The sequence below is a fragment of the Alligator mississippiensis genome, chromosome 1 (genome assembly GCF_030867095.1).
Source record: "Alligator mississippiensis isolate rAllMis1 chromosome 1, rAllMis1, whole genome shotgun sequence".
NCBI classification, from domain to species: Eukaryota; Metazoa; Chordata; order Crocodylia; family Alligatoridae; genus Alligator; species Alligator mississippiensis.
Window position 1 is genome coordinate 417903290 of NC_081824.1, and position 27680 is coordinate 417930969.

Genomic DNA, 27680 nt, shown 5'->3' on the forward strand with positions numbered 1-27680 from the left:
TAGGACTGTGCAAAGATTCGGCCACTGATTCAATTTGGAGGAGATTCAGCCCAATTCAGCGACCGAATCTCTGAATCTGAATCGCATCAGGAGACCCATTAATCTCTCCGAATTGAATTGGAAGCCTCCGACTCAATTCAGAGAGATTTGACGATTCAGCCATAGCCACAGCTTTATATGTTTTCCTACATACTTCAAGATACCAAACGCAGCTCATGAATGCTGAGATGGTGGGGCAGATGGAGCGTCCCATGGGAGAGTGGGGGAGAGGTCCCCTGTGCACTCGGCAGTGGAACCAGAAGTGGACCAGAAGTGCTTCCAGTCCACTTCCGGGTCCACTGTGGAGCACACAGGGGATCCCCCCAGCTCAGCAGGGTCTCCTGGGTCTGGGGGGGTACCTGGGGTCCCTCGTGGCTGATCGCTGAGCCAGCGGGGTGCAGGGAGGGATCCACCGCTGAGCATGTGGGGACCTCCCCCCTCCCCCCGCACTCCTGTGGGATGCTCCATATGCCCTACCATCTCAGCGTTCATGAACTGCTCCTGGTTCCTTGAGGTACATTAAAAAAACATATAAAGCTGTGTCTATGCCCAAATCACTGATTCTCCGAATCAGAATCTAATCTTCAGATTCTGCCAGATTGAATTGGGACAGTGATCTGAATCAGCGAATCAAATCACTGTTCCCCGAATTGGGCCAAATCCAAATTAAATATTGCCTGCTTTGCACATCCCTACTAAACATATCTGGTTCTCCCAATCTTTCCTTGTACAGTTTGTTTCTCAACCACTTTATCCTCTTTGGCTAGGTACAGACATTCAAAAAGCCTGAGGCAGAATCAGTCTAAGTCATGTGGTTTTTTGTAAGCAGTATAGTTTAAATCGACAGCAAACAGAATACACATTCACCCCTTGAATGTCTGTTCATCCTTTGTAGGTGGGGGTTGGGGAACAAATTTTAGACCAGGTTCTGCCATTTATAAACCAGTCTGTGTGTGCCGAATTTCTGTTCTGTTACAGGTGTAGACTGGTTTCCAATCACTTATACCAGTTAGAATGTAATGTCTAAACCTGGCCTTTGTCACTTGCCACAGGATCCTCTTCAGTTAGTCTACATCCTTATAAAATGCGGTGCCCCAGACTGGACACAATATTCCAGTTAAGGCCTAATTAGTACTAAATAAGTATTACTATTCACTTTCTTCCATTCCTTTCATACAATTCTTCTCTAAATGGGACTCAATATAGTTCCCCCCCCCCCCCAAAGCACTGTATTGATGACTCATGTTGAGTTTATGATTCAGCATAACCTCTCAGCAATGCTACTGCTTAGGCAGTTATACCCCATTCTGTATTTGTTCATTTGCTTATTCTTCACTACGTATATCCATTTTGTTGTCTGTAGACCAGTTCTTTAATTCAGTTGAGTTCCTGTTGAATGCTAAGCCTATACAGCAAACTGTACAATCCCTTCCCCTTCTGTGTCATCTTCAAACCTAGTCAGGAAGTTCTCTATTCCTGCATCCAAGTCATTAATAAATATGTTAGACAACAGATTTCTGTAGAGCCCCATTCTATAGAGCACTAATTATGTATCCACCTAATGGTAATGCTGTCTAGTCCAAATTTCTCCAGTTTACCTGTGAGAAGTCAAATGCCTTACCAAAGGCCAGATATATTATGTCGACCACATTATTGTCATCCTCCAAACTAGTAAACCTACCAAAGAATGAAATCAGTTTTAGTTTGACATTTAGTTTAGTTATTCATATTCACTGCATGTTGGCCACCTGATCAGCCTCTTTCTCGTCCAACTATTTACAAATTAACGGAACTATAAGTTGCTCTGATAACTTCCTAGGTATTTCAAGTTAAGTTGACTAATCTGTAATTTCCAGATTTTTTGGGTTCTTGCCTGTTATCCATGACTTTGCAAATATTATTGGGTGCAACTACACATGAAATTAATTTGAAAAAATAAACTGGAGCAGTCTGAGCTGGAGTAAACTATTCCTGGGTATAGCATCTACATGTGCACCCAGGACAGCAGCAATTTGAGCAGGGGTAGAACAGTTTATGCGAGTGCTGGAGGTACAGGGGGTCAGCCCCCAGGGTCTGGGTGGTGGTGGAGGATGGCAGAGGGGCTGGCCGGTGCATGAGGGTGATGAAATTGAGGAGTCATGTTACTAGGTGGCAAGCAGGAGTCCTGCTCCCTGCTGACTGGGCTGACTGGGCACAATTTACACCCATAGTCAGCATCTACATGTGTTTATTCACAGTTAATTATCCCACTGTAGATAGCACTGTCCCCAGCAGTACTATCTTATGGTGGCTTTAACCAGTTTACTGCAGCCTAATAGTATCACACATATGGAGGGTGATGCTTTACTCCACAGCTTATTAGTTTGCACTGCATTTAAGCACATGTATACATGGCCATTGCTAGTGACTTGAAGATTTTTTCAGTTATTTCCTGCAACACTTCCAGATGAATTTTATCAGGCCCTGCCAATTAAAATTAATTTAAATTTGTTACTGACTCTCTGATGTACTCTCTGCTTATCATGATCTGCAGCCTTTTCCCTTCTTTCTTTATATTAATTCTGTTAGCTGTCTGAGCACAGTTTCCTTTTTTTGTGAAGACAGAAACAAAGCAGCCACTGAATAGCTTTTTCTTCTTTCTGTATTCCATTGAGTGTGGGTCCAGAGTTTCCCTGGGCTCCTTTTGTTGTCTGATAGTTCTAGAGCCCCTTCTTCTTGTCTTCAATATCCCTTCCCATTTGTATCTCATTTTTTGCCTTTGCTTTCCTGATATGTTCTTACATATTCTTGCTATTTTTTATATACTTCCTTAGTGACATGTTTTTCCTTCAATTGTCTATGTTTCTTTTTTGGTTTTGAGATACCTACATTGGTGTCCTGTGGTTATTCTTATCTTTTTACTGTGTTGGAATAGCTTGTTGTTTGGCATCCTTTCAGAACTGCCAGCTCTCCTGGACCCCTTTATCCTTTAATCTGTTTATCCATGGAACTTTACCTATTATTTGAGTTGCTGGAAATCTACTCTCCTGATGTTCAGTGCCCTTGTTCTGCTATTCTCATGTCTTCCCATTCTTAGAATCATGAATTTTATCTAGTCACAAGGCAAGGATTTCTTAGGGTGTTATCTTTTATTGAACCAACTATGTAGTTGAGATAGAGTTAGACAATGACTATGCTGTGCCTGGCTTATTGTGATCAGACCTGAGGAAGATTATCTTACATTCAAAAGCTTGTCTAAATCTGTCCCCAGCGACATCTTTGGTTGAATAAAAGATATCACCTTAAGAAATTCTTGCATAATTTCCGGACCATTACAGCTACCTCACTCTACTATTATGTCATGAGCAATTTCTCCCAAGCTTCTAATCACCCTTATGTTTGCAAACAGCCCTTCCTTATCAATTAGAACAAGTTTCAATGTAGGAAACCCCTCAAAGTGCTCTCAACTTTCAGAAACAAAGTTCTCTTCTATCCATGTTAACCATCCATAAATTCAATGAGATCTCCATTGACTCCAGTGGGGTTGGGATCTGGAGTCTTCTTGTAAGTGTAACACTAACACTGGACATTTAGAGTTTTCATGGGAGTCTAGGAGATTTAGATCCCAAACAAGGTTTCTCCAGCCTGCTCTTGAAACTTTCCAGGGATGGAGATTTCACAGCTTCTGTAGGTAGCCTGTTCTAATGCTTGTCCACCCTCATAATAAGAAAGTTCTGACAAATCTGCTATCTAAATATCTTCTGCTCCAGCCTTAGGCCATTGTTCCTGCTTTGAGTAGGGGTTTGGATCAGATGACTTCCTGAATCCCCTTCCAACCCTAACTTTCTATGATTGTGTGATTCCTAGCTGTCGCAGAGCACTTAGGTACACTGCTCCTAAGAAGGAAAAAACTGCTAGGGAAAGAGCCCTAGCAGTGAGTGACAAGCCCAGCTGCTGGTTGCCAAGGCAACCAGAGGAGGTCAGCTGACCAGAAGGGGCAGGGCCCGGCTCTCTTATAAAGCCCAGGGGCTGAGGCTAGGCTAGCAGTACCCTGCCAGTGGCCAAGGGGGAAGGAGTTCCCTCAGGGAAGAGAGGAAGCCTGACTGAAGGAGCAGCATCTGACACAGCTGAGGGATGGAGTATTCCCTGGTAGGCTGGAATGTTGTTATAGCCGGGTGGCTTCCATTTAAGTTATAGTCGAGGGGCTTGCATTTTATTTGCTGTTTGTTACCGGTGGTTTGGGTGAAGCTATTAAGGGTTGGAGGAGGCCTCATAGGGGACCCACGGCAGTGTGGGGGCCCCAGCACCAGAGAGGGCGCGGCAGTTGGGGTGCACTGACCCCAGCCCCAGAAAGAGGGCAGTTGAGAGGCCCCAGAGAGAGGGGCATTGATGAGAAGCCCCAGTGTGGGTATGGTGAGCCCCAGAGAAGGGGGAAGCGCTTTGAGAGGCCCCAGAGAGGGGGCACAGAGTGAGACAGGGCCGTGGAGAGCCCTAGCACCAGAGAAGGCGCAGATCGCAAGAGGCAGGGCCCGGAGAGGACAAAGGGGCCAGATTATAAACAAGGCCCAGACTGAACAACATCTATTCCATCTGCAAGGCTTGGGGCGTAGTAAAGGGGTGGTTGGAGCCATGCATAGCCCATAAGGCTAGGGTGCCCCTGAAGCACCCATTGCAGAGCGGGACCCACAAGGGGTCCGGGAGTCCACGGGGTCAGATATTGCAACAGACCATGTCCAAGAGGATGTAAGGCAGCCTCCCATATATTTATACTCCATCAAAGACATGGCAGGCGAGAAGTGAGGGTGTCCTTTGGGCCAACTTGGCACAGGAAGGGGGCCTTAGGGAGATCACAGCCGTCCCGCAGGACCCCGCGCCGTGACACTAGCCCTGTTTCCTACCACAACAGAGGACAGTCTATCTCCATCTTCTTTATAATTTCCCTTCAGGTATTTAATGACTGCTATCAAATCCCTCCTCAGTCTTTTCTTCTTCACACTAAATAAGCCAAGTTCTTTCAGCCATGCTTCACAGGCCTTTAATCATTTTTGTTGCTCTCCATCAGACTCTTTCTAATCTGGCCACATCTTTCTTGACATGTGGGCCCAAAACTGGACACAGTTCTCACCAGTGCTGAACAGATCATCAGAATCACTTTTTGTAGTTTCAGCCCATTGAAGAGATTGCTGTCTGGCTAGGTTGGCCGCCTGTTGTACTTCCCATTCTTCTGTTGCATTTGCATAAATACTTACACTCCATTAAAGTCAATGGAATTTATGTACCTAAATCTTCTAGACCGCTTTGAAAATTTCAGCCAGCCAGCGTCTCAAGTCAAACGATAGTGAGGCTCTCTAGATCTTTGTAATTGAATATTCATTTGGCAAACTGAAGTCCATTTTGTTTCTGTATTTGCTTAAAAGGGCACAAACAAACTCTCTACTAAACATCTATAGCTGTTTTATCTTCCGTGCTCTTTGTACTTAAGTAGTTGCAGCTTGTGTTTCTAGTTCAGGGGTGGTCAAAATGGCAGATTGGTGGCTGGACTCAATGTCCCAGTAGCCCTGGCCTGCATGGCTGGGTCTGGTTTCCATGGAGACCCCAGCAGCATGGATCTGCCGGTGGGCTAGACTTTGCCCCTTCCTATTCTAGCTCATATCATCAGCTTGATATCCAAGCAAAGCTCATTCTATTTTGATTTTATGGAGTGGCTTGGAAGATTTGGAAAGTTCTGAGATATTGGCATCTCTAGATTAATAAAAAAAATCATCTGTTGCTTGACAGGAAACAATTTAGTTGCATCAATTTTTTCGCTAGGGGACCACTGAAGTAAGGTGGCAGCTTCCTGTTTGATCTCCTTGTCACTGCCTGGAGTCAGAAGCCAGAGCTGGATGCTGTAATAAAGGAAGCCACAGTGGATGGTTTTTACTGCACAAGAAGAATCAGAATGTTCACTTATCACTGGAATACCAAAGTTGATTCAGAGTGGGGCAGAGCTGTTCTCTTTAGGGAAGGGATTTTTTTTTCAGTCGTGCACAGTGGTTTGTTATTTTTAACATGGGCTTACTTATTAGTTAATGAATGACAAAAATGTTAATAATCAGAAATCAGTGCAGAGATTTACTTGTTTATTTAATCTTACTCAACAATTTACAAGAGATCTGCTTTATCCTGTAACACTTCATTTCTTCATTTTCAGTTGTTTAACATTACAGTATCTGCCAACCATACCTTGGGTTGTTTATTAATTATTACCACATTGTACATATTATGTTTATATGTTATGCCTTGATTTTGATGGCATGCCAGTTTCATGCTAATTTCTTACCGAGTTCATCATTTGAACTTCTCGTGATTTACATGAGAACTAAAAACAGAAAGCCTTATGTCTTTTGCCAGGGCAAGTAGCCAAAATAGCGTTGTCATGTTTGGACTCTGTGTGGCCTTCAGGGTTTCCTGGTTTTCTGAAAGATTCAGCGGACTCTTAAACTAAAACGGGTACACTATATTATTACAAATATAAAAGCATAACAATATTATGAGCCTTTTCAGTTATTACTGTTCATGAAGCACATACTAGAAGCCCAGAGATGGTGGTTATAGAAACGAAGAAGGGAGAACACTTCCTTGTGGCATTTTCTGTTCCATTTGATAAAATGCTCAGTTGAAAATGCTCAAGAAGGTTAACAAATACGATAAATTATTGCCAAAACTGAAGGTAATCTGGGGCATAGAAAATTTATAAACAAAATACCAGTAGCTTGTAGTCCTTTGGGCTCTCATAACAACGCTTTATTGGAAACCAGCTCTAGTTTAAGCAGGGGCCCTTCAGAAAGCAATATTGATGACCCCCTCTAAAATACTGAGAAAAGTGATACCATTTCTAGAGTCAGTGATGCCTTATTAGACTTGCATTATTGCATGTGTTCCCCAGAGATCTTTGGCAAGTGGAAGGAAAAATAATAATAGTGATAAGTTCAGCTGTAGTTATAGCGTCATCCAGGTCATGACACCATTGTGCAAGATGCTTTACAAACATGTAACAAATTACAGTCCCAGACCCAAAATGTTTATAACAGTAACTCTGAAGGAAAATACAGTAACATGTTTTGAGCCAAATTAGGCCCCGAGACATACAAATGGGGGTTAAATATTTTTCACTGGGGAATGCATGGAGCAACTAAATGTGGAATTTGTCCCCTTTATTACTGAACATAAGAGGTGTTTTAACAAATCTACTATAATAATATTTTGCATGTCTATAGCACTACTCACCTGAGGGTCCACAAGCAGTTTGTAAGCATATGCCCATACTCTATAAACAAGAATTATTATCCCTGTTTTACAGCTAAGTAAAAAAATGAAGAAATTAAAGCTGCAAAATGGTCTACAGAAGAAGGAGGAATGGAATGCATGATTGTCAGTCAGTCTTCTCTCTGGGTCTCAATCACAAGAACAATGGTCTTCAGACCTATTTAAAAAGATTGCTGTTGATTTGTTTAGGCTAAAAAATGTGGCTTGTTTGCCCTCTTCCCCCCAGGCTACAAACAGGAGGTTAATGATTTGAAAGCCACCACATGAAAAAACAGTGGACAGGTCCTGCCTGGTAATCTGTAGTATCTGTTCCATAATCATGCACATGACATCTGACATGTTGCACAAAGAGAGAAAACAAGACGGAAAGGGGCCTATGTTGACGCTTCTACTTTAGGAAGCCACCAAACTGCAATCTTTGCCAAATAAAAGATAAAAAGACCCACTCCAAGTATTTACCATTGGGAACAGGAGTAGGCTCAAAATTAGTAGGCAATACTCTTCCATCTAGGGGTGTAGGTTGTAGCCGTGCTGGTCTAATGACATAGGCCAGGGACGGGCAATTATTTCAGGCAGAGGACCACTTACTGAGTTTTGGCCAGACATCGAGGGCTGCATGACAGCCAGCCCAGGGCAGATAAATATTAATTTTATAAATATTTTAGGGGCCCCGCAGGGCAGATAGAATGGCCTAGTGGGCTGCATCTGGCCCATGGGCTGCATTTTGCCCACCCCTGACATAGGCAGATGAGGTTCTTTGAGTAAATCCAATATCTTTTATTAGATTTTTCAAACTATTTGAGCCATTCTTCCTTCTAGGAAGTTATTATAATTGCAGACAAAATACAAACCATAGCTACATATGATGGTCGCTGGTTCCAGAGAAGATTCTTCAATAGTTGGGTTTTTGTTGCTGAGCAAAAAGTGTTGTTTACTTGGGTCACTGAAGTCTGGGAGAATTTTGCATGTGTAAAATATTCTCAAAAGCTGTTGATATGAAAAATTGGCAGCACTCTTTTAGACAGTATTCCTATCTCACCCATAGAATATATAACTCCTTAGCAAGCCATGCTCTTGTCTTCTGTGCAGCATCTATCGTATGTATGGAGGGGGTAGGGCATGGGCACAAAGAGGACCAGGTCAAGGGAAAATATATATTAGCCACCCAAAAGTGGCACAGTCACAGTATCCACATGTGCTGTCAGAGAAAATACTCAGTACTGAACATTTGGAAGAGGTTGCTCTGTAAAAGGGCAAGGAAAATGTTTTGAGCAATATTCATGGGGAAAAAAAACCTGTCACTTTAACAAAGCCTAAACTGATCTGAAAACAAAACAGCCCTTTTATGAGTTTAACATGCAGCCCCTACACACTCTTGCCACCTGATGAGAGCAGTTGGCAACCGCTACCAGTTTGTGTTGCATACTTGGCAGGAACAACATTGTTATGTTAATTTTCCTTTCACTTGTACGTGATGGCGCTGAGCTTTCCTTGAATGGAAGGAATTTTGTATAAGTAGGATTCCAAGGGCCTACTTTGCTGTCTGGATCCTTCTGTAGTATTTTGGTTCTTTCCCACCCTTGTTGGACGGTCAGAGTCCTGAAAGCAAAGTCTCTCCTTTACTCAAGGAGTGAATGGGTGCTCAGCACCTTTGGAAAGAAGCCAAGAATGTTACCCATGGCTTGAAAGGCACTTTTCCCTTTATCTTTTCTATACATGTTGTAAGTTTTCAGTAATATTTCAAAGTTACAGGACAAGTTCAAGCTGTGTAGGCCCATTTTGGCCTGCCTTAAAGCTGCTCTGCCTGAGGAACCCTCTTTGTCTGCCATCTACCTAATTAAAATTAATTGAGAATTTATATTAAAAATAACTAGCATTCCTATAAGTCCTATTTGCTGTCCCTGAAAGTTATGAAATATTGCTAAAACAGGCTGCTCAGGGCAATGGCGACAGGCACATGGAGGAGACTAAGCAATGCGCGTATTAAATTTTCTGATTAAATCAACTACCACATGTTGGAGGAAACAAACAAAGCCAAGTTATTTTTGTGCTTCAACTGTTAAAAACAGAAAACAGTCAAAGTTTGTTAAAAAATGGTATGAAAGAAATTATCTTCTTTTCCTACTTCTCTAGCTGTATTTTTTCCTTCCTCAAGGCTCTTAACTGTTCTTCCTACACTGCTCAAATGCTTAGTTCAAGGTTCTGCAACACCTTGCCCTCACCTTTTTCTTGCTTATCCTGGCTAGGGACAAACATTCAAGAAAGCCTGAGCCTGAATTGATTCAATCTTTGCAGGTTAGTCTAACCTGGCTAAGCTAAATCAGTTGGTAACCCAGACAGACATCCCAGAAATTCAGGCACATGCCTACAGTGGCTCAGGCTAGAAGTTGTGGGGTGCTAGAGCAGCCCTCCCTTTGCTTCCACAAGGTAGTGCTGAGTGGGACATAGCCAGGGCCTGGCTGGATGCTCTGATTATTCCCCTCCTCCCCCCACTTTCCTGAGCTGCCCACCAGGGAATGTTTATCACCCCTAACTCAGTGTTTATCAACTCATTAAGAAAACAAAGTCTCTGTCCATTAACTAGGGGAGCTCTTCTTAATGTTCTTCCTTGGAAGATCTGTTTAAGCTACCTGTTGATTAGCTCCAAAAAGTCTGTCTGCCTCTGACCTCTCCCACAGCACCAACTGGATCATAGGCAGCGTGTGGTCTGCTAGCTAATGCTCAGGTGTCTGCTTATGGCAGAGGGGAGGGGGAAATAATCCCTGCTTAGTAGGGAGAAGCCAGGCAGATGCTCTGTGCCTTAAGTCTCTGCCAGAGCTCTGGCCAGGGAGCAGAGTGGAGGGTCCAGCCCTGCAGTGGAACAGAGTGCCTCGCCCAGCCCAGAGAGCATGCCGGGATGCTGGTGGTGTCTGTTTTGTCTTAAACCAGCAAAGGATCTGGGACAGAGATTGCATAAACCGGTTTGAGCCAAATCAGTTAAGTCTGATACTACATTCAGCCAGGCTTATCTGAAACCGGTTTCAGTCATTTTCAAACTGGTTTATGTGGACTGAACATCTGTTACAGGTTTAAACCAGTTTCTGATCACTTAAACCAGTTTGTGTGTAATGCCTGTCCCTAGCCCCTGTTATCACTGCCTGCTCCTTTCACCAGAGCCATATCTTATCCTTCCACTGACTATGCTGTGACCTATCCTTGGCACAACTTCTCCCATAGAGCTAAAATAATCTTTCCCTCATTCTGATTGTTCTTTTAACCGTGCATCCCCTTCCACTGGTGATCTCCACCTCATGCTAACCACCCCCCATTTCACACTTGAGCTCATTTAAAACAAAACAGCACAACACTTACATACATAAAAATATACAAATCCTGTAGGGTGAAAGAAAGAAAAATACAAAGGCCCAGTTTCAGCTTTATTGTAAACTGGTAGAATTCCATTGATGTATTTATGCCAGGGCTGTGCTGTGCCAGACTTGATCTGAACATTATGCTCTGCCAACAGTAGATTGTCCTATCTTTTTCCTGTTATACCCTTCCTCCTATCCTACTTCTATCAGGTGATATGTCTTCTTTTATTTATTACCTGGCTCATTCAGAGCCATTTTGGGCTTGCCTACACTCTGGCAGTAGTAAACCCAGTACTGAGGAGCTGAAGCGTGCCGTACTCACTTGTACCCATTGGCACGACTCGAAACCCAGAAGTACACTACTGAGGCTTCTCCAGGCCCTTCTTCCTGTTTTCCAGCAGGCCTGAGAGCTGTCACAAAGGACAAGCATAGAGGGTCCTCACTGCCAGAACGTCAGCAGACATGCATAGGTGGGGGCTTTGCTGCTCCTGTGGTGTAGACAAACCCTTTGTATTAGGCTGCTCCAAGGCCGTGCTGGGGAATGGGCAGACTGAAGAAGCCTTATACCTTTGAGCAGTGGCCAGGTACAAATACAATGCCTTCATCCCCCTACATAGCACAAGTATTTCACTCCCAGTGTCTCACAGGTTGCATCACAACTTATGGAGGGCAGGAGAGAGAACCACCACACCACCCCCTCCCAAAACATCACATAGGAAGGGGGCTGTTTCAGGTACATGGATGCTGCATGGTCTCAGGAAAAAAATGCATGATTAGAAAAACTGATGGCTTTCCTAAACTTTTGCCCTAAGAGAGAGGATGGTTTTGTGGTTAAGGCACAAGATTGTGGTTGAAGTAGACTATGCTCTAGTTCCTGGTTCTGTCCCAAGCTTCCCAGGAATCCTTCAGCAAGTCATTTCATTGCTCTGAGCCTTGGTTTAGTGTCAGTAAAATATGGATAACTAGACTTCCTTATAGTAGAGGATTACTGTGAAACTTACATAGGGGTTTTTAGCAATAGACCTTAAAGTGCTTTAAAAAGGGGTGGCGGGGCAGGGTCCACCATCATTATCCCATTTTACAGATCGGTCAACTGAAGCAGAGGGAGTCAAGTGACTTGTCCAAGATCACTCACCAGGCCAGTGGCACGGCCACCAGTAGAACCCATGGTTTCTGAGCCCCTGTCCAGTGCTGCCTCCACTAGGCAAAAGACATGGTTGACCCTATATGTTGCAAAGGATCTTGTACTTTCAGTCTGCAAAATGCTATGCGTGCCTAGACTGATATATTAATGATAACTAATGGTCAGTCTTCTACAAGGACATAATAAAAAAAATGGTTAAAATTGAAACTATGTAGGGTACATTTTAAAAATGCCTTGTAGAATTTTCCTTTTAAAAGTGCATCAGAAAATTAAAGGTGCTACCAACCAGACACTGCCTTTTCAGCTGAGAACACAGGGTGATAAAAACATATTTTTAGAATGGTCATGACTCTTTGGTTTTAGCCACAGCATGATCTTGTGAAGAGAAAGATTTAAGTAAAATACACATCTGTTCTGGAAGGAATAAGGGTCTGAGAAATCAAAACATGTTGTAAATGTTAAGCTTCCAACAGAGCATAATAGTGGGCAAAGTGGTTCAAGAGGTCACTTGCATTTGCTGACCTGGTTCATGAAAATCTTATGTTCTGACCTCCTGAGGTATGAATTCATCAGATAACAGTTACTCATTCTATTTTGGTCTTTAAATTTGTAGAAAGTTGAGAAAAGTGACAAGGGATTAGAATGGTTAAGACTGCCTGTTGGTTTACATTTTCATGCTAAAGCAATTATAGAGCATGACTGATTGTTGTATTAATTAATCAGGAGCAATCAGCTTTTAAATGCTGTGATTAACATAGCTCTATTTAACCCCATGTTGAGTTTTCCAAACAAAATATGTAGTACGTTTGAAGTGTAAAAGGGAAAATTACATCTGATCTGGTTAGATATCCTGGAAGTGGGGTAAATTAGCCTCTATTGATGATTCCATAAGTTCCTCAGTGCCTGAGGGAGTTTGTTTAGCTAATTCAGGTATCTTCCCTGTCCTGAGACACTTTCACTGTTGTCAGTGTATAACAGGGCGGGCAGGGATTCTTGCTTTGCTTTCTGACTGAAGAGACTAATTTGACACTTTCATACTGAGATTCCAAATGTTGTTTTACCATGCCCATGGTAGTTAGAAAAATGGTGATTGTTTGACTAAAGCCCTGTTTTCTGTCCCCTCCATAGGTTTATTGATTGGCTCTGGCTGTGCTCTCTATCCTTTGGGTTGGGACAGTGAAGAAGTCAGGCAGACCTGTGGTAATCTTTCCAACCAGTTTGAACTGGGTAAGTAGCTGTCACTGAATCTCAGTCCCTTTGAAGAGGGGTGTGGCCAACCTGGGGCATGTGTGCTGCAAGTGGCATGGGCAGCCTATGTGTGTGGCATGCAGCAGACCAGAGAGGGAACAAGCAGGACAGTGGCAGATACAGCAGGAAGCAAAGCAGCAGATCAGGGAGGAAGAACTGGCTGGGAGCTCAAAGCAAAGCAGCTGTTGGGGCAAAGGAAAAGCATCAAAGTGGCACTTTTGGAGGGTGGAGGGTTAATTTGTGCCATGTCTGACAAAAAGGTTGGCCCTCACTGCTTACATTCCCCTAGAAAGCACAGAAAGACCTAGAAAATAGGTTCACTTAATCAACCGTTGTATGTATGGGATTGTGCACACACTTGCATATTGAATGCAAGCTGTGAGACTCCTTAAAACTTTACTGTGATTGTTTTCTGATGGAACATCACAAGTGTCATTAAGGCAAAAAATACCTTTTTAAAATCAGAATCTCCGAGGAAGCAGTTGCATCAAAAGCATGATAGAATACAGCAGGTACCAGAAGACAGCAGATGTAATGTAAATTTATACTGTGATACAACAGCAGAAAAAATGTCCATAGAGTGTTTACTGGTACATGCAGAGCCATCTGGTCACAGGGAAGTAATAAAGAAATATTCATAGTGAACCTAAACTTTACTCAGCCTTGGGTTTTGAGATTTAATGTATTCATGAAGTTCTGTCCATGTTTTTGGAAGTCTGAGAAGTAGAGGCTGAAAGTATTCCTGCACATAGGAAATGGGTGCATACCCTCCCTCCCAACAAGCAATTGCACCTACCTACCTACAAGAAGTTCTCAAGTGGTCTTAGAACTTCTTATGCTTGTGGAGGGGGGAAGCCTTGTGACTTGTCTATAGACTCTGTACCACGTCAGTGGGGAAGTTGCCGATAAGAGGAGACTGAGCATGTCTTGCCCATTCAAGTCTGTTGATGCATTCCAGAGACAGATTTGCCCATTAGGCTGCTTGGGACTTGGCTCTGGGCCTGCTGGCAGAGACAGAGCTTAATAGTGGGTGGTGGGGACAAGTCCCCAGCTCTGGAGCACAACAGTGGACGTGCATGTTGGAGACAAAAGGCAGGGTGTGCTCAGTCCTGTCCTCCCTAAGGCTTGCTGCTGATATAGTAGCAACAGGCCCATGGCTTGCTGTGAGGGAGCATCTGCAATGTAGAGAAAGGTAGGGTTACTATATTTCCAGTATCAAACAGGACTCCTGTAGAGGGGAGAGTGGGGTGGGATATATGATTGGGGGGGGTGGGGGGAGGGAACAGTGATGCCCTGCTTCTGCCCCTCCTAAGCCTGCTGGCCCTGCCGGTGCCCCTTACTTCTGACCCACAGCCCCCTGCCCCCCCAGCCCTGCCAGTGCCCCTCACTCCTGACCTGCAGCCCCCTGCACCCCCAGTCTTGCTGATGCCCCACACTACAGACCCATAGCACTCTGCCCTCCCCAGTCATTGCCCATGCAGCTCCTGAACAGGCATGCACACATGCACACACTCTTACTTAGGAGCAGCTTGCCAGGGGCATGTGACCTCCGACGCCCAATCAGCTTGCCCATTGCTCCCAGCCCTAAGCAGCCAAGCTGCTAGTCCCCAGGATACCAGAGGTAGAGAAAAACTTGAACACTTGCTTGCATTTTAAAAACCCACACAGACACGAGGGCAGGGAGCCAAAAAAGAGGACGTGTCTGGGAAAACCTAGATGTATGATAACTCTAAGTGTCCATTGTCTGTTCAAGTACACTGAACTCAAATGTCCAAGCAATTATGCTGGGACTCCTTCACTTTCAGTTCCTTCAAGCCAAGCTGTACAGTTCATTTTGCAAAACCTTTTGTGAGCTGAGCTTAGCAGAGTTCACCCTAGCTTTTGCAAGAATCCACCTCTAAATGATGATGACAGAGTAGTCAAGCGTCTTCCTTGCCCCAGGGATTAAGAGCAAACAGTGTATTTCTAATCTTGCACAGATATTTCAGCCAGGTCTACTACTAACCCATCCTTCTGATGCAGGTATTTGCAGCTGGCTCATGAGTTGTTGGTGAAGATCTGCTGACATTTCAATATGGGATGCAATAGGTTGCATTGAATAGCATCAACAGTAAAAAAAACAAACAAACAACAACAACAACAACAACAAAGATTTTGCTTGGCAGCAAGTCCCTAGTCCACCTTTTTGAAATGTCATTGCATCTTTCTTGTTTTAATTCAGTTGTTCTTCTCTGTTATTAATGTGCTCAGATATATTTTCTATAGACAGAGAATAAAAAATACTCAGGCAACTGTAGGGTTTTTTGTAAAGATTTAAAAGACATGAACACCAAGGAGAGAAAGCAGTTAAGAAAAGGAATGTCTTTGTTATCTGTCAGACAAATATTTCAGAGGAAGCTCCATGTCTGGATAAGCCTGGGTCAAACAGCAGAGTAGATTGAAGGGAACAGTCCTAGCAGGTCTCCTCAATCTGATCTCAATTACTGTGTTCTCGACAAAGTACAGCAAACAGTTACATTTCCTGAATATTTTTTTTTAGAAAATGCTACAAGAAGGTAGGTTTGAATCCTTTGAGGGCAATGACCACGAAGGTGTTCCTAGCAGTGTTTTAGTTTAAATGACTCCGTGTGCATTGAATGAATTTGGAAGCTCTTCTGCCTTCTCCTCTTTCCTTGATCATGACTTGTGAGTTTTGCATTTTTGTAGATTAAATCATGTTACCAATAGATGAAATAGAGTAAGATTTGTGGAAAAATCATCTGTCAGCTTTTTCTTCCAAGGATGCATAAAGAACTTGAGCAGGGGATATATTATATTACTTATGAAGCTCTCTGTTCTGACCACATTATCTGGATCTGAAGCCGGTTAGGTGTATATTATGCAAGCCTAAACTTGACTAGAGCCCTGTTCTTGCTGATCTGTTAAAATCTTATGTTAATGCATTAATTAACAGATTATAAATGAGACCAGAAGTCTGCTGTAGGAATTTTCACCAGGCTGCTCTACCACTAAATATCTCTCTTCAAGATACATTGTCCATGAATTTAAATGCTTAGTTTGTATTTCTGCGTTGAAATCAGTATGTGTGGATGCTGAGTTACCAAGGCCACTGACAGAGGAGAATCATAGTCCTAGTATTGGATATTAGCCAGATTGCTTGCTGCTTTTAATTTATACTTTACAATTAATGATAACCCAAGCCTAGTCTTTTCTGAATCATTAGAGACTGGTTTTCTCATTAAAGCCTACAGGCCAAGAACAGTGTTTCAAAGAATTAATCTCACTGAGTCTCAAGACAAATTTGAGTAATTATTGCTTTCATGCGAATATTTAATGTGATTAAACTGCAATCATATGCTTTTTACTTCTGAAACTGTGGGACCAGTTGCCACGACAATTGCACACAACTGTGTTTAAAAATCTATACACAGAAAGCAACCATGAATCCTGTGGAACAAATTCGAGTCGGGCTCTGAGTGGTGTGTGGTAGTGATGCAGCTGCTGCTGACAGTGGGGTGTTAGTTCCTGCTCTTCCCCCTTGTGCTGAGGCTAGCTAGAATCATACTGTGACATTTCAAGTCCTGCTCAGTGCTAACACTCTCAGAGGTACTACCTGTCAGAAAGAGAAGGGAGCTGACTGAGCACCAAGCAGAAAGCATGCTGCAGCTTTTTCAAGGATGCCAGAGCTTTTGCTCTAGTATAAAGACTTCAGGAGCCCCCACAAAAGATATATAGGTGATCTGGAGATGTGACAGTATGGAACTGCATGGGGATGAGCCAACAGAATCCTTTTGAGACCTTTGGGAGGGAAATTTTTTTGGAAGGGAATTTTTTTTTAACCTGGGAAACAAAGCCCTCCACCCACAACAAATCATGCAGAAAAATCAGGAATGGCAGAGCATAGGCTACCGATACATTTACTAAAACTGATTTAGATATCTGACATTTAACTTTTGTTGCAAGATCTCAACCAAGGTTCGTAATGCAGTTTCTAGGACTGGAACTAAGCCGACAGGAATTCACAAAGTCAAATGAATCGGGATGAAGCCAGAGCTACTCAAACATAGCTTTCTTGTTCACCTTCCCCCAAGAAGCAAAGACTGGAGACAAAAGTGATATTTGGCAAATTCATCTTATGAACATCAAGTGATGATTTCTTAAGAACAAGGACTTAACCACCATTTGTTAAGTGGCTAACAGGTTGATTCTGCTGGTTTGGATAGGGGCCAAGAACAAACTGCTTTAAGGCTCCAGCACAGGAATGTAAAAATTCTCTTTGCTTCATTTTAATGGGTTTAGAACAAGTTTTCTTCCACTGACTTCTTATCTTGCTCCCTGTCTATTTCATTTGCCCTAGATTATCTGTGTGGGTGGGTGCAGGGGTCGGGAGGGAGGAATGTGTGAGTGGATACACATGCATGTGTGGCATGGGCAAAGATGGGAGCAAGAAAAGTTAATAAGGAATGGATAGGGAGGTTAAAGATGGGGACAGAAGAATGTACTGAGTTGGTATGCAATGGGAGAAGACAAATGGGATGCTGAAGAGAAATTGCAGAAATGCTTCAAGGACTGTTTTGCAGCTGCAGGAAATGAGGTGCTAGCAGATCTGTTATGATTGTCAGGAGCAGCCACAGTGGTCAGAACAGGGCTAGCAGAAGTCAGAATCTCTGGAGGAGGAGCAGGGTGCTGGTAACCTAGTGATGATATTGCTTTTTTCTTTTCAGTGGGAGGAAGCAGAAGATGAAGAGTTTTAGCCACTAAATCCAGACAGAATGTGACTGGTATTTCAGAGCATAGACCACACCCATTTCTGTTACAGTCTTCTGCTTGGTTTGCTTATTGGAGATGACAGGATCACATTGCATTTCCTAAGAACACCTATAGCATTCTATAGTCTCTGTGTCTCTCCCTCTCTCCCCCCAGAGTTCAGCCCAGATAGTATTCACTTTTCCATGGTGAGCCAAATGAATGACCAGCTTAGAATTGCCTTGGATGGTATCAGTTTTATCAGACCTTAGCACCTCCTTTTCTACCTCTGCTATGGGCTACCATCATGAAACTCCCTGTAGACTATACTGTGAAAAGGAGCACTCTCGCCTTCAGGAAATCAAAGTACAATCTTCTACCTGACAGGCCATGATATTCACCATATATTAACCAGGAAGGAATTATGTACTGGGAGGAGGACTTGGTGCTGTGAGCAGGAAAAGATGATCCTTGTGATACAGCCTCATGATAGGTAGATTGAAAGGAATGGAGTGGTAAGTCTGGGGTTTCCGAGCATGAGATAAAAATATCTAAAATTTTCCATCATGAAAAACATTAACCTGAAATCTTCAGGAATTAACAGTTTGAATGAAAAGAGCTTTAACAACCCTAGACAGAGAGAGTAAATAACAGTGCTAAACACCCACAAAGACCCTAATTCATAGCGGGTGCATTTAATAAGAGGTATTCCTTTCTGTCTGTAGGCACTCCAACAAAGGCTTCAGACTAATCAAACACTCCAAATACTGCTGAGATAGACCATATTGTGAGAGAAAAACAAAAAGCCACTTATATGTAAATTTCAAAGGAGCATTTAATAAGGCTTCAGGAAAAAATAATCATGCTTTTAATTTACATATACAAGTGTATTTTTGTATTCTTTTCTAAAAAGCCTGACTTGGCACTTTAGTGTGTCTGCTGGTTTGAGGCTTTTTAAAAAACTGAATATATATATATAATTTTTTTTTTTTAAAGCAACATGGGATCCAGTTGTCAACTTGAGTTTTATGGGCAATACATTTTACTGAGCTGAATTTTTCTAACAGAAGGAAATATTTGTACAACCCAGTATGGACATAAATGGACTATATCTGGCCAGCTACAATTCATGTATAGCCTAGTGTAAAAGAATTCCACTCCAGGGGTGGCTGTGATGCCCCTGGAGCCCCCCCAGCCTTTGTCAACCTGGTTCTCTTTGGGCATTCTCCCTCTCTCCTCTCCTGCCATGCCTTGATGAAATGATACTTTCAGAAAAGGGAGGCTGCTTCAGGGCTTCACAAGTCAGATCTCTTCATGAGTGCTGGTGTCACTGCTTATCGCCTTAAGGGCTAATTATGTGGGCTCCATCCTCCCCAGTACCCATGCCCAGGCCTTGCTGATACTACTCATTCCTCTCTCTCCTGTTTTTAACACCCCTCTTGGGCTACAGGCCCCACGGGCATGTGTCAGCAAAGCCCTCTTGGGCTACGGGCTCCCAGTCCCAGTTCTCACCCCTCCTGGGCTATGGGCTCCTTGGCCCCATCAGTCTCTGACTGTGAACCCCAGTCTTTCACCCCCTTTCTCTGGGCCCTGACCCTGCTCCTAGGGCAGTTGAGACTCGTGGGCTCCCCCAGTCTCTGCCTGTTGTCCTCCTTGGCCTTTGGCCCCTTTTTCTAGGCCATGGCCCTGCCTTTGGGCCAGTGAGATCTTCTGGCTCCCTGGCCATGTTTACACTTGTACCTCCTGGTTTCTGGCCTGGTTCTAACGATTGGACCCCTATAGCAATGTTCAGGTTTCAGGGGTGGCCATAGTGCCCTGGACAACCATGCTACCCTTGCCCCAGCTCAGGCTCTAGGGTGCCCTCCCCTTTTTACTTGCTTATCACACTTTGATTATTTCACTGAAAGGGAAGCTGCCTAAGGGTCCTAGAGCACTCCCCAGTTCTTCTAGCCACCAACAGGTCCCTACCAGACCCTGCTGTCTCAGTTTTACCCATCTTAGGCAAAGTGGGTCCTCCTGACCTGCCCATACTACCCCATGGCATCTGTAGCCTTAAGGGCTCTTATGTGGCTCCAAGCATCCCTTATACCATGCCCATGCCTTGCAGGCTTCCTTGTCAGGGCCTCAGCCTTTTCAGCTTCTGCCCATTTCTTTTGCTGGGCCCTCTAGCTCCAGTCCAGTGTGCTGGACTGAGCTTCTGGTTTCCAGCCTCTGTCTGTCTTCCTTGGCCCCTGGCTCTAAGTCCTTCTCAGGCACCCTTAGCCCTATCTTTGCCCTGGCTGTGGGCACTGAACCTGGCTCTGTTTGCCTTGGTGCCCTGGCCCTGGTCCCACATGCTCTGGGCTCTGAGCCTCCTTTGGCTCTCCCTGCCTACCCTCTACCTGAGCTAGCCTACCCTCTCCTTCTTGGCTGCTGCTGGCTTTTGGGTCAAAGTCCACTCTGTGTCCTGGGCCCCGAGACCCTGTGGGGCTCAAGACACCCCCAGATACACTCAGGCACTATTGGGATGTCCCCCAACCCCTGATATTACCAAACCCAACCCACCAGATTAAACTGTAACAAAGGAATAAGCACACTTGCCATAACATAAAGTAAACCCATGCTGAGTCCCCACCTGGGGCTCAGGCTCTTTTGCTATGTCAACACTTCCAACTCTGCCCCTGCTGGGCTACAGGCCCCTGGCCCTGCCTACTCATCACCTCCTGGGCTCAGACAGTCTCTCTCTGGACCCCAGGCTGTCTGTTCCTTGTTCCCAGGCCTCTTTATTCCCATGCATCTTGGGACCCGCTCCTTCCTTTAGTCCTTTTCTCAAGTCTCCAGAGTTACCTACTCCAGCTCAGATGTTACCCAGGAGCCCTGCTGCCCAGGAGCTCCTCTCTCCATGGCTGTCAAGGCTGGACTGCTTGCCTAGCTCAGGCCCTGGGCTATGTGTCGTTTGTACTAAGGGTATCAGCCTGTAAACAAAATGCTAATTTAGACTAATGAATCAATAAAGCTTTATTCATAAATGACCAAAACATAGCCCAGTATATGGCTGTTCCTTTCATGAAAATGTCCATCTGTTTATCTACCTACCTAGTATATGACAGTGCCCTCAATACTGTAATGAATGGGTCAACTAATGTTATTCTATCAGTAACTTGGAGTAACAGGAGACTTGCTGCTCCTGCTACTTTAAGAGAAGACAGGCTGCCTGAGAAGGAACCTGCAGATGTGGCAGGAGCCAATTAGAGTGTCACCAGAAGGGGGCCAGGCTTGAAGCATATAAAAATAAGTTAAATAAATGCTAAGGAGCCATCTTATTTCTTCGCAAATGTATGAGAAAAGATCAAAATTGTCAAAACCTGGTACAGCATATGCTGAAGTTTCTATTATGCATTATTTATATTGTAGAACTGCCCAGAGGTCTCAGTCTGTTCCATGGTGGTAGGCACACTATTTCAGAGCAGACAGTAAAACTTAAATAAATTCCGATATACAGAATCATATAGACAGCAAGAGCAATTAGCAAACGATGTTCCTTTAAACAATTGTCCAGTTTACATAAGCAATTTACAGCAAATTTAGCTTCATGGAAGCTGGATACATTTATTATATTACATTAAAAAAGATGTCACAAAATACTAAGTGATAAAAAATGAACTTCCCACCAGGGAAAATTGAAGGTTCAGAGAGATCTTGCCAAGAATCGTAAGAAATTGGCATCAAACATTAGGGCTGTACAGAACACTTGCAGTAGCATTTTCATTTTGCAAGTGATGAACCAACTTTGTAAAAAGCCTCTTAAAAGCTGTCACCTTGTTCTAAGCTGAATGTGTGTATATAAAGGGAAATTTTCAAAAGCATATGTAGGAGAGAAGCTCCCTACTCCCTTTAACTTTAAAGGAAGTGGATCCCAGTGGCAAAAGTACTAGACTAAGACTAAGGAGATCAATGTTCTGTTCTTGGCTCAGCTACTGACCCACAGGATAACCTTGAGCATGTCACTTCTTGTCTGTGTTCTCCATGTTCTTTCATTATAAACATGGGGAGAATGACACTGAGTTCTTTTGCCAAGTGCTTTGAGCTCTGCTGACAAGAAGTATGGTAGGGATTAATATTATTAGTGATCTGTGTTTTTTTGGATATTATCCTTGGGAACATTTCTGAAGGGAATGTCTAGGGATAGGATTTATATCTACTTATACAAACCCACCCTGGTTGACAAAAAATGGTGTTTATATCAAATATAAATGATTAAAAACATTACACATTCATCATGGTTTGCAAAACTGAGCCTCAGCTGGCATTTAGAATAATATGTTATTAGTTCAAGACAAATCCCTGCAGTGAATTGTCTAGTGCATACGTTGTTGTTTTAATTGTTCCTAGCCATGGGTATCCCATCACTCTTCATGGAATATTGCAGTTTATGAGATTTTATGGTTTTATGCTGACCACTTTTTTTCTGTTCTGTGAAGTATTGTGAACAGCTTGCACACACACTGTTGTACCAATCCTGGATATTTGCCTGTATTTTACTACCTTACTGTCTAATGTTCACACACAAATGTGTGAAACTTTGTTTTACAGATACAGGCAACAGTAATCTCAAAGCTGTTGTGCTCTGCTGACTTGAGCCTTCAAAGTCTTAATTAAGAGGAATAGGCCTTTGACCAGATGGTCTCAGTATCCTTTTCCTGTTATTATTACTATATGTTTTACTGAAGTCTTTGCTTCTTACTTACCTTGATTGAGCTTATGGACATCTTCAGGCACAGACTTTCCTTTTTGTGAGGCATATCATGGTGCTGCAAAAGACATGATGGGCTTTCCTTAGAGAATGCTAGTGAGTAGCCAAGTGCTCCACCATGCATGTTATGAATGGACAACTGTTTTCCTTCCAAATGAACTGAGACTGGTTAGCCCTCGGTCTCTTTGAGCTGTGTCTCAGGGATCAAAATAGATGTCACCAAAGGAAGCAAATCGGCTGCATAGGTGATGCGTAGGGGAGGACCAGGGGCGGGGGGCACATATCCCCCCTGAGATTTGGCGCTGCTGAAGCCACCACCAGCTTCTGCGGGCAGTTGTCACTCTCACGTGCCCTACCCCATGACACCGACATGGCTGGCAGCGGCTGCGTGTGGTCCCCGCTTGCAGTTCACTACTGCCCCCCAACACCACTGGCGGCAGCTGCGGGCAGTCGTCCCGCCCCCCCCCGGTCGCATCTTGGGAGGCACCAGTCATTCATGATCAGCTATACCAAATGTGTCCCTGCAGAGCTGATCTGCTTCACTGGGCAAAACAAATAATGAGCAACGTGCTCTCCCAAGGCTTGAGGAGCCTGGTTCTGTGCACTTGGGAATTCCTGCATAGGCCCCTCAAGCCCGTGGAGCAGCTTTCCTGCACAGCGGGACAGTGTGGGCAGCTCCAGGCTTCCAGCATTCTGCTGCCATAAAGTAAACAGATACCTGCTGTTAAAAACAGCACAAATTGGTATCACCTTTGTCACAAATTGATATCACATTTGCAGCATGACTATGGGTTTGGACATCTGCTTGGTGGCACAAAGGCAATGAAAGACATTTGTTTCCATCCTAGGGTACCTCGTAGGCTCAGATCTCTTGTCTGATTCCCTGTCTTGGGATAAAGGGTACCACTAGATCCTAGAACCAGTATCTGAGATCTGGACCTCCCCTTTCCCCAGTCATATATATTTGTCCCCTCAGTGCCCCCTAAGCCATAGGTGTACTGGCCTTATTCATTTAACCTCTTTGAGGAAAACATACCAGAAAATATCAACAGAGGCTTAACAGAAGGAGTTTAACTAAGGTTCCTTTTCTTTCAGTGCATTTGAGAATAACAAGTCTCAAGATGCACTCTCCTTTTATCTGAAATAACGCCTTTTGCACGTCCACATTTTGCCAGCATTTGCAGGCTTCCTACAAGTCCTCCTTAAAAGCAGCAGTGATAAGCTATGTATAGAGTGAAAAACTCAGCTCTTAGACTGGTCTCTGTCCTGTGACAAACTGGGGGGTGTTATATGGGTCTCTGTGCAGGAGGGTTCCATGGCGGTGGGCCATTCACAGAGAGTAAAAGTTGACAGCTTTAGATATGCAACCTTGATGGCTCTCAGTAAGTGACTTTCAGTGCAGTTGTCTGGAGGGCAATGAGGTTGCGCATGGGGGGCGGGGGGCAAATTAATACAGGCAAGGTACTAATATTTCAACATAGGTACATATTTGACTTCATAATTGGTGCTGTTATACCCCATCATCTTCTGTCATAGTGTATTGTAGTTCAAACCTTGTTCTAGGCAAGCATCTGAACTACATTCAAAAGATCATGAACATTTTTCTCTGTCAAGGGATGTGTTTTTCTAGGGGCCTTGTTAGGGTGTGGACAGATGTAATATCTAGAACATTTTAAATGACGTTGGGCTGCCTATACATGTGCTCGGGATGGGGGCAGGGGGAGTGTTTTAATTGGAGCAGTTCCCAGAAAGCCACTCTAATTAAAACAGCTCACCATCCTGTGTATTAAGCCCCTGCACATTTCAAAATGGCTGTAGGATGCTTTATCTAAAGCTCATTCAATGAGGTTTAGATAAAAGTGCCCCTGCAGCAATTTTGAAATGTGTCTGGGCTCAGTACAAAGGATGGTAAGGTGACGCTGGACCATTTTAATTAGGAAATGAACAAGCGCATCTATAGGTACCTCAAGAGTCTAGACATGCAGGCCATTTTAGACTGGTTTAAACTTCCTAGAATGTTTCCAAAGCACACCAGGAAAATCAGGTGCTGGTCCTCCTTGAACTCATTCACTGTTGTGTGTGACACAAAACATTTCATGCCTCTTGTCTGGTGACTCCTTGTAGCAGGGCACTAAGGTGCCTGCTACTGGGAGAGCTGGAATAGCCACTCAGGTGCCAGTTGCCAGGACGACCAGAGAGAGCCAGTGTCCCCCACCTGCTAGCGGTCAGCTGACCGGAAGGGGAGGACCTAGCTCCCATTTAAACACCAGAACTGAGGCCAAGGGGGTGTTCCCTGCCAGCAGCTAAGGAGGAAGGAGCTCTCTCATGGAAGGGAGGAGCTGCCTGAATGCAGGAGCAGCGTCTAACACTGCTGCGGGATGACGTACCCCTGGTAGGCTTGAGCGGGGTTAGAGCCGGGCGGCTTAAGTTTTTATGTTATAGCCAAGGGGCTTGTATTTGTGTTGTTGTTTAATACCGGTGGTTTGGGTGAGGCTATTAGGGGTTGGAGGAGGCCTCATTGTAGGGACCCACTCCGGAGTGGGATCCCCGGCGCCAGTGAGGGCACAGCTTTTGGGGGCCTGGACCCCGGTGCCAGTGAGGGTGCAGCTTTTGGGACGACCTTAGAAAGGCCAGGGAGGCCTGGAGCACCGGGGGGGGGGTGCAGGTATGTGTTTTTCTGTTGTTTGAAAGGGTGGAGTCACACCTGGGTTTTGAACTTGTGGCCCCTTTGACTGTGGGGCTGGCATGTGTGCCTCTGGGCCAGGGGGGTGTCGTGCCTCAGAAGGGAGCCGGAAAAGAGGTCAAGAGCCTCCAGGCACTGGAAGGATGAGCTAGAGCCTCGGAGTCTAACCCTGTTTGGTGGGTTTGGATGTAGAGGAAAAAGGGGTCAGAACCTTATAGGAGAGACCCCAACATACCCAATATAATCAGCAGTTTCCCGCTCGCATACTAATTCCATCAAGACGTGGCAGGAGAGATTAGAGTGGGACAGCAGAGGTCCAAGGGGACTCCAAGGGCGCCCCACGTAAGGCGCAGATGACCTGGAAGATGGCGCTGGGGAGGGCGACCTGTCACACTCCTCCAAGCATCCCACACTGCGCTGCTCCTCACCTCTTCCCCCAAACCCATGCAGGGCAGTGGGGGTTGCTCTGGCATGCAACCAGGACTCTACTGCCCTAAGATCTATTGCCTACAGAGACCACAGTCTGTAAGGTGAGGAAGCAGAAAGTCCTTGTGTCAGTTTGCCTTCCCTGCTAGGGACACTGGGTATAAGTCCCAAACTTATTTAGGTTGAGGGGGGTAGCCAGGAGAAGCGGGAGAACTTTATAGCCCCCTTCTTACAGTAGGTTGGTGGTTGTGCCGGTAACAGTAGAAACCTGCCAATTGTTGGATGCAGTGGGATGATCAGGAGGGATCCTGGTTTTTTCTGATTTAAAAAAAATCCCCAATTTCCAGTTTAAAAAAAACAAACAAAAAAAACCTAACCCCAATCCACTTTTTTGGGTAATTTAAATGAAATACCGCTAATGTATGTACTTTTTTAAAACTGAAAATTAGGGATTTTTAAAATAAGAGAAAATCCAGATCCCTGATGATCAGCACTTAATGGACAAGCACGGCTGTCAGTGTGAAGTGCATGCTCAGTGTGACATGAATTATCCCATTAACTGTTAATTGTTCCTGCCCTCTGTGCTGCACTCTTGCAGGCAGCTCTGCCTCGCTGGTTCTGCCCTGCACACACACCTTTATTCAGCTGGTGGCAGTGAAGGTACCTGCGTTGTAAGAGCGAGGGAGTTTGTGGGGAGTGTCTAGAACACAGAGTCCTCTTAAAAACCCTGAACATGCCACACAGCCTCCCACCACCTAGCGACTGCTCCATTCTAACCTGCTGCCCCAGTCTGGATCTTTCTGCTTTCTAGAGGAATCCTGGGGAAACTCCAGTAGCTTAAGCGTGGAAGGCATGGTGGTCTGCAATCCCTAAAAGATGAGGGAACCCTTACTAGTGTATGTGTAGACACTTCTGTCGAGGGACAATCAGTGACATTCTTGGAATGATTAATGTTCTCTGTCCACCTCCTTAAAATTGCTCTATGCAGCTTTTTGAGGGTTAAAATATTAAGAGAACTCTTTAACTGATAGTTACCATTACCATCAAGTTATTGTCATAAATTACCTTTAAAAACAGATAATACCATTACTAAGAATAAACAAACGACACTGAACATAGAACAGATTTGTCAGGTAGTTAACTTGCGTTAAGTAGCAATCATTTCAACATCTGGCCATGTTGACATCCAATGCTAAGATACAATCATGAAAAGATTTAGAAACTAGGATAATCCTTTGGAGCACTTAAAATAATAGAATTTGAAACTGTATGTCAGGAGCAATCTATTTGACAAATTTGATTTTTCCAATCACAGATTATCTGCAAACAGATCACATTTTTTTTACAATTTGCTATTTATTCAGAGTGGCTCAATGGACAATATCTCACACACGTTTTGAGCTATGGATCATGGGTCCTCAGACATGTTCATAGGTCAAGCTAAGTCCTAACAGAGACTACCTCAAGAACCACTTCCATTCTTTAATGCTTAAAACCCTTCTGGTAATTACATCAGTGGACTACTGGAAGAATTATTGAATAGCTAAAAAAATTTGGACTATTTAAACTAATGGATATTTTAAAATTTTATTTTAATAGAATCAGCAGTTGGAAAAAAGTGAGAGGGGTGAGCATATTGCTATCAGGCAACTCTGCTGACTAATGGCAGGCGCTCCAAGGTGTACTGGAACCTATTGCTACAGATAGTTTGCAGTTAGACTTCTGTGATTATTCAGTATTTGGAAACTGAGCTTTGTGATTGTCATGGGGCTAACTTTCTCTTCTATCATTGCAAGACCAGCTTACACACAAAATAAATTTGAGGTCCTGACAAAATGAAATTCTGATTCAAATGCAACCTTTGGTGATATGAATGCTCACAAATAAATAATAAGAAAAGGGATTGACAACCATTTTCTAAATGTCACATTGCCCCAGTTTTTACACTGTCAGAACAACTTGAGGGTTACATTTGTTCAATCAGAGATCAGAAATGAAATGCTAGATAATTTCTTTGATGAACCA

At 43.9% G+C, this 27680-nt stretch overlaps 1 protein-coding gene across 1 annotated transcript in view; it reads left to right on the forward strand.

Moving 5' to 3' along the window:
• The window catches only part of LHFPL6 (LHFPL tetraspan subfamily member 6), a 236668-nt gene that overhangs the window by 197430 nt on the left and 11558 nt on the right, over window positions 1-27680 (forward strand). Inside the window, exon 3 of the mRNA XM_006259879.4 lies at window positions 12949-13047. Within this exon, the coding sequence (XP_006259941.1) occupies window positions 12949-13047 (99 nt within the window). The remainder of the gene's footprint in view (window positions 1-12948; window positions 13048-27680) is intronic.